At 50.8% G+C, this 16,444-nt stretch overlaps 7 protein-coding genes and 1 non-coding gene across 8 annotated transcripts; 3 read left to right on the forward strand and 5 right to left on the reverse strand.

Moving 5' to 3' along the window:
- Nucleotides 1-925: 925 nt before the first annotated feature.
- On the forward strand, nucleotides 926-3,208 carry C7974DRAFT_310982 (uncharacterized protein; the record flags this gene model as incomplete). The annotated part of the gene is made up of 3 exons (XM_046138292.1): nucleotides 926-1,001; nucleotides 1,048-1,372; nucleotides 1,426-3,208. 3 exons carry the CDS (start codon nucleotides 926-928, stop codon nucleotides 3,206-3,208), a joined length of 2,184 nt encoding a protein of 727 aa, XP_045997526.1.
- A 639-nt stretch (nucleotides 3,209-3,847) lies between these two features.
- On the reverse strand, nucleotides 3,848-5,092 carry C7974DRAFT_192824 (uncharacterized protein). Its single transcript, XM_046136625.1, has 4 exons — nucleotides 4,887-5,092; nucleotides 4,598-4,807; nucleotides 4,091-4,541; nucleotides 3,848-4,023 (listed from the first exon to the last, which is right to left on the reverse strand). Exons 1-4 carry the CDS (start codon nucleotides 4,917-4,919, stop codon nucleotides 3,872-3,874), a joined length of 846 nt encoding a protein of 281 aa, XP_045997527.1. The 5' UTR covers nucleotides 4,920-5,092; the 3' UTR covers nucleotides 3,848-3,871.
- An 890-nt stretch (nucleotides 5,093-5,982) lies between these two features.
- C7974DRAFT_424737 (uncharacterized protein) lies at nucleotides 5,983-7,507 on the reverse strand (the record flags this gene model as incomplete). Its single annotated transcript, XM_046144444.1, has 6 exons — nucleotides 7,355-7,507; nucleotides 7,240-7,309; nucleotides 6,942-7,172; nucleotides 6,591-6,885; nucleotides 6,387-6,542; nucleotides 5,983-6,332 (listed from the first exon to the last, which is right to left on the reverse strand). Exons 2-6 carry the CDS (start codon nucleotides 7,270-7,272, stop codon nucleotides 5,983-5,985), a joined length of 1,065 nt encoding a protein of 354 aa, XP_045997528.1. The 5' UTR covers nucleotides 7,273-7,309; nucleotides 7,355-7,507.
- A 325-nt stretch (nucleotides 7,508-7,832) lies between these two features.
- C7974DRAFT_454683 (uncharacterized protein) lies at nucleotides 7,833-9,078 on the forward strand (the record flags this gene model as incomplete). Its single annotated transcript, XM_046145927.1, has 3 exons — nucleotides 7,833-7,871; nucleotides 7,983-8,912; nucleotides 8,977-9,078. 3 exons carry the CDS (start codon nucleotides 7,833-7,835, stop codon nucleotides 9,076-9,078), a joined length of 1,071 nt encoding a protein of 356 aa, XP_045997529.1.
- A 304-nt stretch (nucleotides 9,079-9,382) lies between these two features.
- C7974DRAFT_192839 (aspartic peptidase domain-containing protein) lies at nucleotides 9,383-10,888 on the reverse strand. The gene has a single exon (XM_046136626.1). It carries the CDS (start codon nucleotides 10,756-10,758, stop codon nucleotides 9,448-9,450), a length of 1,311 nt encoding a protein of 436 aa, XP_045997530.1. The 5' UTR covers nucleotides 10,759-10,888; the 3' UTR covers nucleotides 9,383-9,447.
- Nucleotides 10,889-11,880: 992 nt separating this feature from the next.
- On the reverse strand, nucleotides 11,881-11,947 carry C7974DRAFT_t73. Its single transcript has one exon. It is a non-coding gene; the product is annotated as a tRNA-Lys (tRNA).
- Nucleotides 11,948-12,352: 405 nt separating this feature from the next.
- On the forward strand, nucleotides 12,353-13,830 carry C7974DRAFT_395189 (Pex12 amino terminal region-domain-containing protein). Its single transcript, XM_046141956.1, has one exon. The coding sequence runs from the start codon at nucleotides 12,417-12,419 to the stop codon at nucleotides 13,518-13,520; it is 1,104 nt and encodes a 367-aa protein (XP_045997531.1). The 5' UTR covers nucleotides 12,353-12,416; the 3' UTR covers nucleotides 13,521-13,830.
- Nucleotides 13,831-14,378: 548 nt separating this feature from the next.
- C7974DRAFT_376563 (uncharacterized protein) lies at nucleotides 14,379-15,846 on the reverse strand (the record flags this gene model as incomplete). The annotated part of the gene is made up of 2 exons (XM_046140283.1): nucleotides 14,379-15,453; nucleotides 15,596-15,846. The coding sequence occupies 2 exons, from the start codon at nucleotides 15,844-15,846 to the stop codon at nucleotides 14,379-14,381; spliced, it is 1,326 nt and encodes a 441-aa protein (XP_045997532.1).
- Nucleotides 15,847-16,444: the final 598 nt, after the last annotated feature.

Here is a 16,444-nt window from a genome sequence, read left to right on the forward strand (position 1 = left end):
AAGATGCTGTATCTTCCTTATAGCCCAATGTTTGGTAGCGTGTCATACAGGATGCTATCAGGCAGTACTGTTCTCTTCAGCCTCCGCCACAAGACTTGATCCAGGCCGATTCAGGTGACTGTGTGACCTCTAAGTAAATAGATGGTACACCGGTGAGCCACATCCGTCTGCACAATTTCGCGAACGCCCCCGCCATGCTCCATTCGACCTCATCTCTGCACCCGGGTCGCCAGAGGCTGTCGGTGGCGTTAGATCTTACACAGCTATGAGTGGCAGCCTTGCTAGAGTCTTATATGAGCTGCGCGGTGGTCGTATTTAGTCGTGGTCTACCAGGATGAACGGCGAACCTTCCCAGCCTCCAGGTGGAGAGGATCCATAGTTGCGGAAAGCGCATATCGTAATCACTTCTTGAATTCTGATACTCAAGGTGTGGAATCCATGGACTGTATGACCCCCTCGGGTTGGTGTTCTGGCAGATCTGTCGAGGATCCAGGAATTCCATTCGTGGCCCCACGTGGTGGTCACTCGCGACCTCATTGCCCAGCTCCACCCGCCCACACGAACATGCACTGCGCCTCGCTGCGACAATACGGCCTTGCGCCTTATCTTGAAAAGGCTTTTGGTATGCCTGGAGAGCCAGAACATAGGTAATCCAATTGAGCTTGCAGTTGAGAGTGGGCGCGTGCCTACCAGGTATAGGTAGTCCGCCACAGACTGTCAGACGAGCCGCTGAGCCACGACTCCACGATACTTTTGGGATGACCCCGTCAGCCCTTGATGGAATGCATGTCCCTCTCCATTCAAATTTTGGAGAATTGATTATGGAGAGCAATGGTCTCGGTGATCTGGACAACGAAGTCAGTACATACCTGAGAGCCCGTCAATCGGTATAAGCTGCGCTTTAGCGCAAGCCCGACAAGGAGGCATGTCTTTCGGAATTAGCCCGACCGATGTCTTGAAGTTGGTGGAGGTTTCGACACGAGTGTACTTAGCTTTCAAGGGTATACTTAATGCTATCCATCTTTGGATCTGACTTACTCCCTGCAGACGCGAACGAAAATTCTGAGGTTCAAGTGGAGGGTCTCGTACGTGAATTCACGGCCTTCCATCATTGCCTGATTGAGCTGGACGAGCTCATGAGAGATTACGGAAAACCGCTTCCCTTTCCTTTCGAGGACTTCAAAGACACAATCGAGAGATGCGAGAAGAGCATCAAGCCGTATGCAGATAACCTCATCGATAAGAAGATGAACTTCACCAAGATGGTGTACACAATCAAGTACATGGGCAAGGAGAAAGAAATTGATGGACTAAGAAAGCAGATTGCGGGTCATTATCAGGCTTTACAGATGTGTATCTCGTTCCTGCAGCTGTAAGTGTCCCAGAGAGATACGAATCATCACCTTGATAACTCACATCACATAGTCGACTTCATCTCGAAGCGGCCAAGCAAACCCAACGATTGCTAGACACGGCACCCTTTCGATCGATGAGCCTGGGCGGACAATGGTATACTTCGAACGCCTTTGCAAGCACAAATCGCACAGATCCACGAGCTCTTCCCGCAGCTGATGATACCGATGGGTTATTCCAAGAATGGTTGGTGTTTAGTCGCTGGTTGAAGAGCGAGGACGAACGGGTTGCACAAGAAGCTGGTCTCACTAGACCACTATCTCTCGGCGACACACCGGTAACGACACTCAGTGGTGACGCACAGACAGCAGCCGTTCTCTATCATCTACGGAGAGAGTTGGAAGATGCTATCGTTATTGAAGAGAATCGTGCAAAAAGAACAGCTGTGGAAAGACGTACGCATCTTATCCCTAGCGATGCTGTCAGACAGGAAGTTATGAGAAACCTACCACCGGTACCACAACGAACATACACTCTTGATACTGAGTTTTCTGGTCTATTCTCGCGGTTCGACGCTCATCTAGACATGAGCGACTCGACATTCACGATAAGACCGAACAGCAATACACCATCTTCCCCAGTATCGCCAGGTCGAATATCATACGACCAGTCTTACTTTCCTGCGGCGTCTACCAGTCGCATCCCATCTATCTCGACCTCAGAAACGAGTCCTGCTACATCGCCAAATTCCATGCTCTCGAGTGTGGTGACTGTCGATACCACACCTGAACTGGGCACCTTGCCTTCCCTTCGCTCTAGGTACTCTGTGACGTCACTTGTCACTCTTACCCTTGGCGATGGCGCCCTTGAGTGGAAACGACTATGCCACAAGGTTCAAGTCGAACGCAGAACTGCTTCTAGTCCTCCAGAGTCGCGAGAATGCGACCTTCATTGGAGACATAATGAGGACGCGGGGCTTGCAATCAGATCAGTGTATCGCTCAGGCGGAGTCGTCAAGGTTTGGACCCTGCAGAGCTTTCCCGCGACGGGTCCGAGCATCCCTCTCTCGACCTCATATCCGGATGGCGATGTATCTCTTGACTTTCCAAGGTCTTCACATGGTCGGCTCGACAAACGCTGCACCGACATTAAATACACTTTTACAGGCCCAGAAGCGACGCTGAAGTTGCAAACTCTTCTGTACACCAACAACGGTATAGATGCCGCAGAGCTGCTGTTTGATCGATGCGTTTTAGCCGTTTCATCCAACTTGAACAAGCCGGAGTGCCGTGGGAAAAATGTCCGCCTTTGGAAAAGATTCGAAGAGCACAGCGATCATGTGTTGGAAGTATTGACGTTGCTCTTTTACACCAGCGCCCTGCCAGATGAACAAGCGCATTGGGTCGAAGAGCCGCATTACATCTTTCAATGGCTGTCAGACGACACGGTCAAAAAAAGCAGCGACAAGTTGACCTTGGTTTTTTCTAGGGAGCCATCAAGATGGAACAGAGACAAGCTTATACAGCGTCGGAAGTCGTCATTTACATCGACTACATCGGTTACTAACACAACTTCGACACTGCGGAAGGATTCTGGTCATGTAATAGGGAGGCCGTCTTATTCTCCCGGAATTTCGGGGTTGGTGCGTTCAGGTACACATGCTTCTTTGACGTCGCCTGCATCAAACAGATCATCGCAGCCACGGTTTGGTCAAACAAGTCGCAGAGCAAACGGAGATCTCAACCGCTTTGGATACGAAGAGTTGGAGATAAGATTTCAGAACAAGTCTGATCGTAAAGATTTTGTGGGCTTGTGGCAGCAGCACGTGAAACAACTTGTTTTGCCGTTGCGATGATCCAAACGAAATAGTAAAGTCTAAAAGAATTCGAAGTACAGTTTAATCAATCCGTTCAGCGGTTCATGCTAGTTTGCTCGCTTCTGGCCGTTCTGTGGACTGATATGGTACATCTATATAGGGTTGTCGGATCAGTGTTACGATCGAGCTGGTATGACTACTTATAATATACATCTTGCACTGCAAAAGTCATCAACACTAAAAGAACTCTGATCTAAGTACTGGCCGGAGTTGTGCTAGTAAAATTCAGATGAAGACGACACTGGCGGTGAAACAAACAAAGCGTATGTTATCTAGGATGCAACGTCGGTGCTCGCCACTCAAGGCACTGGTTGCGCTGAGGGTTTAGGTCATGGACGGGGATCGGTGAGTTGCTCTCCTTTCAACGACAGACTTCTCTTATCCTCCAACGGGCTAAGGATGCGCAATTGGATGGGTCAAAGCAAGACCATTGGATCGCAAATCATTATCATAGACTGGGTAGTACACGTTAGGTAGTGAACATTATGGGATAGACGAGTACCATCAAATCAATTGTTTCATATCAATCCCACGATGTGTCTGGAGAGGGTCACTGTGTCAAGTCATTGCTCTTCTCCTTTTGAAATTTCCTAATTATGTTTCTAGACGAGTCCCATGCGACAATACGGATTCTTGCATACCCTAAGCCACGGCAGTTTTGAACTGTTCTGGGTACTGCTGATCCTCAACTGTCGAGGCATTTCTGCTGGTTTTTGAGCTATCAAGGAGAGGCTTCAGTCCGGGCAGCGAAACGACAATTATGGAGAGTGCCATTTCGACCATGCTCAAAGGGTCTGTAAGAGGGATATCAGCACTTTGTCACTCCTGAATCTGATGGCGGGCGTTGGCGCAAAAACTTACAGACAAGGTTCTCCTGACCAGTTCCTACTTTCAGGCAAACAAAGCGCACAATGCCAGAAATGATCGTGAGGGCACCGAGCGCGAAAGTAAGTGTGACGCCACTCGAGCTCTGGAGTACGCCTCGTGCCAAAAGTATTGCCGGGATGGCGTAGACTACCAGATAACAAGCTAGATTGAGCGTGAAGTTGAGAATGAAGGGTTCCGGCGCGTAGAACACGGAGCATGCGCCATCTTCCTGACTCCATTGCACAGAGACATCTCCGCCGCAGAAGAACGTATCGTCAAATAGGATAGTGAGGTAGCAAGCGACGACAAAGCCAGTCATGCCGTATAGCATCTTGCGCATACCAGGATGAGCGGATAAGTTGAAGTACGCCCAGTAGAAGGCCAGCATACTGAGTTTGGGGAAACCCATACCAAAGTCGTAGAAGTAATTGGATGCGAACGATATCTGCAATCAGATGTGAGCCAGGGAGTATTGGGGCCAGAATGTAAGGTAAGACACACTTTTGACAGTCTCACACTAGTCTCGTAGTCGTCCAGCACGCCCATCTGGTACGTGAGGGTGTCGCAAATGATGAGACCTAGCGCATCGAGCGCTGACGCGATCAAAAGGTAATCGGACCAGTCCAGCTTCTGGCGAAGACGAAAAAGGCGCGTGTAGATGCGTGCGGCGACAAACACGTAGGCCAGAGCAAGGAGAATCCATTCCGAGATCTGTCACAATTGTCAGAATCATTCAATATTGGGTAGCAATTTCTGGATAGAGGGCATGCGCTACAGTAAGCTGACGTACCATGACATCCTTGCCATCGATATAATGCACCATCTTGTCCGGAATCACAAGGAGAGAGAAAGCGTGTATCGAAAATGGAGGTGCAAACGTGAAGAAAAATTCTACTTTGCCAGATAGACTACTAGAAATGCATCACTGCTTCAGTGAAGGAAGCCAACCCTTGAAAGCACAGACCGAACATATCAGGATCATCGACCGAGGACTTGCTACGCTTCGGGAAGGCTGCAAAGGATCGAACCACTATGAGAAACAGTTTTATCACGCAAATTAATAAGACCGGTGGATGTGTTGTACTGGGGACCTGATCCTACAGGAGTTTGTTGGTGCAGATGGCCGGAAGAATTTCAACACTACTGTGCGGCGCGGTTGAAGTGGCGTGTCAAATGGCTGAATTACGGAACGCGGGTCCGAAGGGAAAAGAATATCTACAATGCTTCAGTGGAATCCATTGCAGAGTATATCGCACTTTTTCGCGAATAGTCAACCTTGATGAGGTTTCCTTTACTTCATCCTGACTCGTGGTGTTGGACCGTACTGAAGAAGAAGCTCGCAAGGGGACCCACAGAAAATGCTTCGCGTGTGCACTTGGCTTCCAAGACATCAAAGCTCTAGGACACGGGTCGGAACCGTTACGCGAAGAACGAAGGATCTGCTACTGTGGAGCACTCACATCGCAATTCTGGGCGGGACGGCTCGCTTCAACGCCTGCCGCCGGGGATAAGCGCTCAGCTGAGCGTTTCAGTTCCACTTTGAAAAATCGTGCAGGAGTCTCATCTCCGTCCATGCAATGACTGGCAAGTTCGTCTTAGTAGCGCGAGATGCGTAAGGATCGAAGCGCGCCGTGGCTACGGTGTGTAATTATCAGACGCGAAGCCTTAGCACTCGCTAGGCAGTACCATACCGGCAAGTCTCGCGTTTACACAGTAGGTACCTAGTCTACTGCACTCATTCCTCAAGGCAAGTGCACATGATGCAGGGGGGAGAAGCTCGTGAGAAGGTCGCAAAATGACAAACGTTTCATGATGGATCAAGCTCAGATTGTAGAGTTGTTCTAGCCACTTCATTCAACGCAATGTTGATTTTGCTTGTTTTATTCTTAAGGTTTTGAGTCCGTCTTCTTGTACTCAAAACTATCGTCGACTGGCGAAAATTGCACGCTGATCCTTCGTGTCTCGTAGATGACGTCTTTCCTGTTCAACATGTTCAATTCGACCTCGCTACCGGAATCCTCCTCATTCTGGCGTGTTCGCGAGCCGTGTGTGCTCTTGTCACTCGACGAGAGCTTGAGATGCTCGGACCGCCCAACGGGTGTGCGGTGGTGATTCGAATATGAATCACCACACGTGCGTCTTGAAGCAAAGATTCCACCGCGTCTAATATATGCTCTCATTGATGGTATGGATACCACCATGATCGCGACGGCCATTTCAGCCATGGACAGAACGACTGTATACATGTCAGCTGAGGTCCAGAATATCGGTCATTTAATCGTCCACTCACAAACATTGGTCCACGCTTCGATCACTTCTATAGTTGCAAAACGAATCACGCTCACAACTATGGTAAGTACTCCAAGAGAGAAGGTTGCGACAAGTCCCCATATTTGTCGACGATTGAGCTGCAATTGATGGAGTAGGGGAAACGGCAGTACGCAGACTACAAGAATGGTCAGACATGGCTGTGATTATGGTGGGATAGACTTACTGAGCACGTCTGTCGTGATATTCATCATCCAGTCGACCCTGAACACGACTTTGGAGTTGAACGTGCTGCAGGCAGCTTCATCAAGCGACCAATTCACTGACACTTGCCGACCGCACCAGAACGTATCTAAGAAACACGTCGTAATCATGGCGGAGGCCGTGAAGAACGAAACGACGTAAAGTGTTCTGCGCAGCCATGGCATAGTGACAGGGAAGAGACGGAAATATAGCGCTATGATTGCAAGCTTCGGCAAGTAGATGCCAGTATCATAGAAGTAGTTGCCAGCAAATTGGACCTATAGATTTTTTCAGTCTCTGTCCACCTGTAGATATCGTCAAATGATATGCGTACCTTCTTGAGACCGATGGCACGGGCAGTTGATGGCTCTGAAACAGCTGCATCACCTCCCATACCACCCCAGCGGTACGTCATGACATCGGTAGCGAAAAGTGCAACGGCATTGAAGATCGAGGCAATCAGAAAGCTGTCGCTGATCGTTGGATACTGTCGTTGCACAAGTCGTGGTATCAGACGACAGAAGGCCAAAAAGAGTGCTAGGACTAGCAGAGTTGCTTCGATGGGCTAGAACCTAGAAATCAGTACGTTGGACTCTGGATTCTCACATTTTTCGTTAGAAGTTGTTACTTACTATCACAGCTTCTGGAGCAACTGATTGAACCATGGTTGCTAGTCAGTGAATGGAGTTCGATTCAGCATACCTATATTGATCGTTAGGCGGGTCGGTGTGGAGCCGCAATACCAACACTCTTTGGCTCGGGTCACCCGTTTCTTGTCCCTCCCAGCTCCCAGGAGGAATATCTGTCAGGTACCTAGGTATGGTACTTCTTCCGTACGGTTTCAGCCATTAACAGACCTGCATAAACACAGACCGGTGCTACATCCTTGCAGCACGTATGTCATTCCCAACATACTGGCCATTGGTTGCAGACCCGCAGAAAATGTTGTAGATGTTACGTGATGAGGAACGAAAGGATTCCGTCCCTGGGTTGACCGTGCATGTGCATATTGCTTGCACTCCATCAAATAGCGTCCACCTGTTCCTCCCATCTCCGACTTCCGCTTCATGTGGGTGCAATTTAGCCTGATGTTGAGTGGATCCTTTACGGTGTACCGGTAGCAAGCGGCTCGGCGTAAGCACGCGCGCATCTCATGATGCACCACTACTCTTTGATCGCTTGCACCTATCTAAATTTCACTCAGATTCCTTTCGATCGATCCACTATGGCAAATGTAGCGACTCCTCGGAAGGATACCACAAGAGTAAGCGGACCGAGAGTACGTAGTGGGTGTCGGACCTGTCGGTACGTCTCCGTACTCACAGGTTTCCCTCGACCAATCAAAGCTAAACCGTGAAGGACGCGACACGTAAAGTGTGATGAGTCGCGTCCATCGTGTCAGAAATGCATTCATGCTGGGTGGACATGCGATGGCTATGCGATACCTCTTCACAAGCCAAAAGTGGGCAGCATCGGAGCTGCATTAACAATTGTAGCGATGTCCACAACGCACGTCAAGAATTATGCGATACCGTTCAAGATACCAGGCTCGCAACAGGATCGGAGAGTTTTGCATTACTTTTGTGTGCAAGGCTGTGCTGATATCTCAGGGTACTTTAACACTCAGTTCTGGGACAAGGAGATCCTCCAGTGGTGTCATCGCGAGCCTGTTGTTCGGCAAGCACTTGTCGCACTCTCTTCTCTTCACCTCAATCAAACCACAGCCATACCATCAGATCGCCAAGTCATAGATGGTGAAGTTATTGGCAAATATGGCAAAGCTCTCCGTGCACTCGGAAGACGCATAGAGCAATCTGATTTCGAAGCGATGACTACAGCCCTGATCTGCTGTGTTCTATTCTATTGTGTTGAAGCGGGTCTCAACAATGCTGAGGCGGCAATGCGCCACCTAGAGCATGGTCTTACTATACTCAATTCTAATCCTGCGAGACAGCTCGAGAACTTTAGTACAGTGGGCCGGGTTCTCAACGGTCTGGATCTACAGGCCACGCTCTTCGACGACGCACGCACGCCACGTGTGGACCTTGCATACGCACTCGGACTCGAGGATGTCAACACCGGCAACGCCGCGGCTTTTCCACATCTTGACGAAGCTCATCATGGCCTGCTTGTAATAGAGAATCTGCTCTTTCGCTTCCTGACCGTTAACATGCCATACAAATCTTCAATCAGTTGTCAGCTGCCAGCATCCGTGCAAACTGAGAAAATCCAACTGATGCAGTACCTACATATCTGGCGACAGAAGTTTGACCGATTTTGGACCAATATCTGTCTCGATGCTGATGTAATCTCCGGCGCCCATGTCCTGCTCATCCACTGGCACATTTCCATTATGCTTCTCAGAGCAGATTATCCCGCAGACCCTCTCGTATTCGGGCAAATCCCCAACTGGGAAGCTAGTCAGATCTTGGATCTGTCCGAAGGTTTACTGGAGAGGCGCAAGTCTATGACTACGACGAGTAGACGCTTTTCCTCTGAGTCCGGTATCATTGCTACGTTGTTTACCCTAGCCATGAAATGCGCAGATGAGCAGGTGTGCAGTCGGGCTACGATACTGCTTTCAGAATGTCACAGTCGTGAGGGCTTATATGAGTCTGACAAGATGCTCAACGTTATCCAGCGCTTCAGTTCAGTGCGAGATCAACAACGGGTCTTTACGGAGGAAAACGATACCAGCGGAAATACGCTAGCTTTGGAAGTTTATTTCGCGCGAGAGCTTTGCGAATCTAATGTCCACATGGACAGACTAGCAGAGTGTTTGGACCTACTGATGGACGCTACAGAGTGACACGACACGTTGCTCGCCCGATCATGCTATCTCAAAGGTGCCAAAGTGCGACAGCCAACGCCAGGGCTGCAGGCCAGAAACTGGAGGCATCGGGCACTACAGCACTCCCCTCGAAGGGAGGCGGGGCACCAGAATCATTGAATGTCGTTGCTGCAAACCTCATTTCCTGCTTGCCAAAGTCAAAGACCGCCACCACATTGCTCAAAAAAGCATCTCCAAGAAAATTGAGGGCTATGCCCAGACCTTCGGCCGTTGGTGCGATGCTGGAGTGACATGTACCACTCGTATCATAATAAATCAGATCATCCGGGCTCTTGAGCCAGAAGGTTCGACCATCGAGTATGATGCCGACGTCTGGAGTTGTGGCGTTGCAGTCGACGATATATCTATTCGATTCTTGGTTAAAGACGCCCACAGGGTTGAATGCGGTATTTATAGATTCGGCAACATCCATGGGGAGAAGATTCATCGGGTTGCCGGTATCAACAACGGCCTGGAACGGGCTCGAGGGACCAGATGGGAGGGCCATAGAATTGTTCTTGACCACCACACCGTCGACGGTCAACGTCATGAGGCTGATCAGGCGTTGGCCTCCGGTCAAGACGTCAGGGAGAGCTTCTGTCACTTCTATTGGCTTTACCGCCCAGTCATTGGAATGTGCCACGGGAGGCAGTTCGCCCAGGCCAAACCATCCACCTGGACTTGTGGACGAGTTTCTCAGAGGCCGCAGTAGGGCAAAACTGTACCACGGCTCGACCAAGCCTTGATTGTACATGCTGACGAACACCGGGTCGTACACCACACGGTCGGAAACCAGAGATGTATTGTCGACCTCTGTACCCGGGTGTGCAGATGTGAGAGGGGGAAACCCGAGTCCAAGAATTCCACTTCCCAGACCATCACCAATGTCGTTGGTTCTGTCGACTAGGCCGATCTTTTGACCCTTGACTGTGATGCCGTTCACTGTCACATCGGCGTATGCGACCTTGCCAGTTGCAATTCCCGATCCATACTGCACACCAAATGTCTGGTTCTGGACATATACAGTCGAATTGGGGACCGTGTACGTGCTACCAAAGTGACAGTCTGCTTGCGGGATCTCAGTGTTGGTTGACGGATCAACACACTGGAAGGTGTCAACGGCAACCCAGAGGTCGCTACTTCCTGTGTCAGGGACAACGTAGAAACTTTGATTGTTGATCTTGATTTCAATCTCGAAGATGGCGCCAAACTCGGTTGAAGTGAGAGAATAGACACTGTTCTGTCGGCGACGAATAGGAAATGTCATGCTGGACGCTAGACCAGCGCATGTCAACAACGAGACTAGACGTGAGTGAAGCATTAGAACGATGTTGAAGTGGACGCTGTGTTTTGAACAGATTGATGATATCTCACATCTGCACTACAGATGTCGATACCTTATATACAAGTGACCGCGCGGTGAAGGTATCAAGTGAGCCCGCGTCAGCTCGACATTGCGTTGATGTCGCAGTGCAATCATGTATAGATCTGGTGGGCCTTACATCGCTCTTTACCTGGAAACGATGCTGATTGGCTCCGTCGTGTATTCTGATTCTTGTCGTGGCTATGTTACGAGAACGGCTACCACACCCTGGTCAAGCCACGGATGTGTGATTGGCTGGCTCGCCTATTTTCAACATGCATCCAAGGCCGAGTGCTGATATTGGACTGTATTACTGACCCGGTTGAAATTACTATTACGATCAAGATCGTGCTCACTGTCGTTCTCGCTTTAGCCGAGCTGTCACTGGTGGCATGGCTCGGCATGGCTCACTTCTATGTGGAGCGCTAGACTACCGGTGGTCTTGTATCTGGGCAGTGGAGGTAGTGGAGCCGACTGCCTGAGTTCAGTAGGAATTGAGAAGCAACTGATCATTTGCAGTGCGGTCACCTGCGGGTGACAAGTCCGCAACCCGAGGCGCAAGTCGAATAACATCCAGCTGTTCAGTGTGCTGGGGGTATGCGGACAGTCATGTATGGTTGTATGATACCATATTCAAAACGTAGCTGGTAATTGCATGCTGTCGTTCCTGCGTAGTCGAGTCATCGGCGACGCATCTTGCCATCATGTTTTTTGGTACTCTCAGCGGCTGCTCATCGGCTGAGAATTATTTTGACCGTTTACCTATGCTCGGTACTTTGCGCCCGACGACCATGGGAACCAGTCTGTCATCACCTGTGACGCATGTTTCGATGTTGTTAGGTCCCGTAAGCAGCACTGCTAACACTAGCGCCGAAGACGACCTTCAAAAATGCCATCTTCTTCAGAAGACATGTCAAGAATACAACTAGCTATAAGCCAAGCCAAAGAGGCAAAGAAAACAGCGAGGCGTTATAATGTTCTTGACACCGCCAAAAATGAAATCCTGTTACAGGAATCGAACTTTTAGCCCGACGAGGGGCTCTGAGTAATGTTAGTGCTCTGACAGATAAAGGTGATTGATGGGATGAACGTACCGAACCCTCAACCTTGAGATTAAGAGTCTCACGCGCTACCGATTGTGCCAGCCGGGCTTGTGCTGATTGATGGAAGCTCGGCGACGGCAAACATACTTGATCTCGATTATCGAGTCGCATGTCGTCTCTGTCGTGCGGTCCCTGGCATCTCCGTGTTTTCGGGTCAGGGTTTGCGTTGTTCAGTGGGCGCGGCCGGTTTCGGCGAGGCTTGCCGAGGAGCTCCAGCTCTTCATTGAGGTTGCATGCGCGTTGGAAGACGTGGAGATCGTTGAGTAACCTTTCGCGAGCAAATGAACGGTGACATTGAGTGGGCGACTCGAAGGACCATGATCAAATTGATGAATCGCTAAACGGCGATGATCGTGATGTTGTGTTGAAGGACGTCGGTCCCTGGATGGTTGCTGCCACGCGTCCAAGCTCCCGATCACAAGCCGAGGTCCACCAACACCGTCCATCAACACCAACACCATCACCACCACCTCACGTCACCTCGCGCACACTCAACCCCACCACACGCGCACCATGGCCGCACCACCGCGCTTTACATACCCTTTCGCGACCTCGCCCGACATAATCCGCTCTTACCAAAAAGACGCCTACTTCAGCGGTGTGCTCCTGGACCAACTCAGCACGCTCCTGCGCCAACTGCGCGGCGCGCGCTTCGCCCACACCTACATCTCCGAGACGCGCGTAGCCAGCGAGCTCTTATACCTCGGCCTCACCACGCTGATTGGAAACCGCACGCTGGGCGAGGAGTACTGCGACATCGTGCAGGTCGAGGGCGATGCTGGGCGACTGCCTGCGCTCGGGCGGCGCGCAGGGTACATCTTGGCGTGTATCCTCGGGCCGTATGGGCTGGGAAAACTGCTGCCGAAACTGAGGAGAAGGATGCGTGCGAAGCTAGAGGCGAATTTGCGGCGATATGCGCGTGTGCAGGCGAAGAGCGGGGACAGCGGCAAGCCGTGGGGAATGAGAGTGCAGAACTACGTGCTGGAGAACCTGGACACGATTACGAGCCCCAGTCCGGTGTATGCGCTCAGTCTGGCGACGTTTTATTTCTCGGGGAGTTATTACCATTTGAGTAAGAGAATTTGGGGGCTGCGGTATATCTTCACACGGCAGGTGCAGGAGACAGATGCGAGGATTGGGTATGAAGTGCTTGGCGTGTTATTGGTTCTGCAGATGGCGGTGCAGGGGTACCTGCATCTGCACAGCACGATGACGAGCGCTGATGGCAGCACTGCGCTGCCGGTGGGCACATCGGCCATTGTTGGTGGCGGCGCAGAGGTCTCATTGGACCCCAATGCGTATAGCGCGAACAACGCGCTGCTGTTTGATGCCTCGATGCCTCCGCCTGCTGCTGCATCAGACTTGCAGAAATGGACGCACACCCCATCAAACGACAAGCCGAAGTTCGACCTTGAGAACGAGGAAACAATGGGATGGATCGGAGGCGGTAATAGGAAGTGCACATTGTGCCTGGAGGAGATGAAGGACCCCAGTGTGACGACCTGCGGACACGTCTTCTGCTGGACGTGTATCAGCGACTGGGCGAGGGAGAAGCCGGAGTGTCCGTTGTGCAGACAGAGTTGCTTGGTGCAGCATGTTCTGCCGTTGCGAGGTTGAGAATGGTTGATTTATGACGTTACGTTCGAGCTTGTACAAGATACCCTGGATACGACAAGACTATGACACTTGAAGCGACCTTTCGCATTGCGCGGGCATTTATCCGTACTCTGACTTTCATTTGTGGTCTCCTAAGATGCTGCATCATCTCTTGAGCCGTTCGACTCAACTAGAAGGACAACAGATCGACTCAGTCCGCACCCCCCGAAGTACCTCGCCATTCGAGCGAGGACTTCACGCAAATCAACATCCTGTTAGATCAAATCAACGTGTTAACGTCCCTCAGTAATTTTGACATGCAAACGCCTGCAATCAGCATACCGATACCAAAAGACACATGTTGTGCGATCATCACGTACATTGCTACCTCGAAGCGTGGTGTTCGTATGTACGAAGGAATCGCTGTATACACAATGCAAATGCAGTGGAGCCAACCTAGTAGCTTGCACTTTATGACTTGGCGCTACACAATGCACGTATGTCGCAGGAGAAATCCTGGCGGTCATGTGGCTGCTGTGCTTTGCTATGTATCTGAACTTCACAATTAGCATCGCAGGTCTATGAGGATATCCAGAGCTTTCCTGCTACGTGCCACAGTTCAGGGTAATGAGTTCAACAGTCATGACACCTCTTCAGCTTCACAGTCACGATGCTTGCATAGTCGTCTCAACAATCAGGGTGTAGTGATTTCCATCGAGTCGTTTCATTGCTCAAATCATATCAAACATGTATATAGATGCAATTTGCAACCAGTGATTCCTTCTCGCCACAACTGTCTCATCGACTCCTTGATGGAGTAAATCTGTCTTAGCAAGCTCATCCTCCCTTGCACCACCCGTACCGCCCCAACGCTCAAACTCAAGCTTTCGTGAACGTGAAAGTCTGATCCTGGAACACCGCCGGGAAGAAGTAGCCATGCGATACTACCCGCTCCGAGACCTCAACCTCCAGGTCTGTCTCTCCGATGACAGCAGCAACTACGCGCTCGAGCTCTGTAAGCGTAATTCCATCCATCCAGGTCCGATCAAAGCGGCAAGGCGTGCGGGTAGCGATGCTCACCGAGATCGAGAGAAGGCGTGGAAGCGCATACAACAGGTTCTGCAGTGGCTGGAGGTCGACTGTAGCAGGATAACCCTCGGCTGGTTCATGGACGTATTGGATGGTGAGAGATACGTGTTCCACGGCGTTGTACTCAGTGAGGCAGCGCGTAAGATTCTTGAGCCACTTGCGGTCGCGCTTGCCGAAGTGGAGAACGAAGCGGTCGTCGCGCTCCAGGAATGAATGCTTGTATCCAAAGGGACCCAGATCGAGGGATCGAGCAAGCCCTGGCAACATGATTGTGGCGGGGCTCATTGGGTGGAATGGTCCCGGCATGGTCAGCACTGACCGTACCGAGTGGAGGATCCAGTGGCTGTTGCTACTGAATCGAGCCATGCCCTCGCGCAGGATAAGCTTGTTGGTCAAGAGCCACCTCGGCAAACAAGAAGAAGGCCACTGCGGCTGCTCCTTACAAAGCTGTCTGAAGTCCTCTTGTATTCCCTTCATGTCATCGTTGAGGTACGCCGTGATGTAGGTCTTGCTGGAGCGCTGCCAGACCTTGATCATCTCGAAGGTTTGCCAGAGGAAGTCGTATATCTGATTCCGCAGCTCCAACGGCGACTTGAAAAACAGCGAGGACGTGTCTCCCACGAAGACGAGTGTCATGATTGCATTCTTGGAAATCTTCTTGCCGCGCTCGTGCTTCTTAGTGTTGTTGCGCTTTCGAGGTGCCATTTTCAGCGATTGCTTGTATAGATGTGGGTGGTATCTTCGGAGTTTTCGGATAAGGTTGAGTCTTATGTTCGCGGTTGTGGTGTGCTGTGAGCAAGGCAGCTGGGGGCGGGGGAAATTATATGGCGAGTAGGAGCTCTCTCCGCCCCTTGGAGGTGCAGAGCTGGAACCAATTCACTAACTAGATTGGATTTGAGCAGTGAAGTGAAACGCCCTCATGGAGGGTAAGGAAGCATGTCGACATTGTATAAATCGTCAGTTGGTCGGGACGTATATATCATTGTTGCCAGAGCGGGACGACGTACACAATGTAAGTTAGCAATCCCATAGTGGAGACAGAAAACTCGCGTTTGAAGTCGCTCAATCTTCGGTGACGGTTCTGATCCAAAAATTTGCGAAAACCCGATAGTCCATCTGTCTCCACGAGTCGATGGCTTAGAAGGCGTTGGTAAGAGTTCTCACTGCGTTTGTGATTCACGCTGTTGGCCACGAGCTTCAACAGAATCTGCCAAAGGATAGCACCCCGCACAAACTGACGGTCTTGGCTGACGGTCATGTTGTCTAAGCGCTTGTGGTAGTCGGACGTCGTGATGAAATTTATAGAGAGTGCTGCTCCGTGGATCCATCAGTCATCCATATCGTATACAGCTTTCTCAGCGGTCGAGAGACTCTGGTACAGCAAGATGCCGTAATTCGTACCATCTGAGGTCCTAAATGTGGTAGCTTTAATCCATGCTACTCAACAGCTTGAACACAATGCCCTGCTCAAAGCGGCGGTGGCGAACATCCAGCACCGCGGCAAGAACGGCCACATTCCCGCGCGCTGGACAATGGCTTGAGCAGGCGTATACGATGCAGGGAGTCGGCAAAACTGGGCTGAAGGCGCTCAAGAGTATTCTGCTTACTGCGGGTCTGAACCACCGGATTCCCTTGTCATTGCTGGGGACGGCGAGGGAGGTGTTCGACGCTGCGACACGGTCATGTTCGGATCTCCGAGAGGACTGGTCGAAGTCTCTGGAATGGTATGATTAGTATCGCGGTTGCCCTGAATCGGTCGACGAAGGGCCAGGGCTGGAGTAAACGCCGTTTTAAGGAAGTACGATATATGCATCTGTGAGAGACTACTCTTTCTGAGTGCGGGGACTCTATAGTAA

Source organism: Boeremia exigua, assembly GCF_020726555.1.
Source record: "Boeremia exigua strain MPI-SDFR-AT-0100 chromosome Unknown C7974scaffold_6, whole genome shotgun sequence".
NCBI lineage: Eukaryota > Fungi > Ascomycota > Dothideomycetes > Pleosporales > Didymellaceae > Boeremia > Boeremia exigua.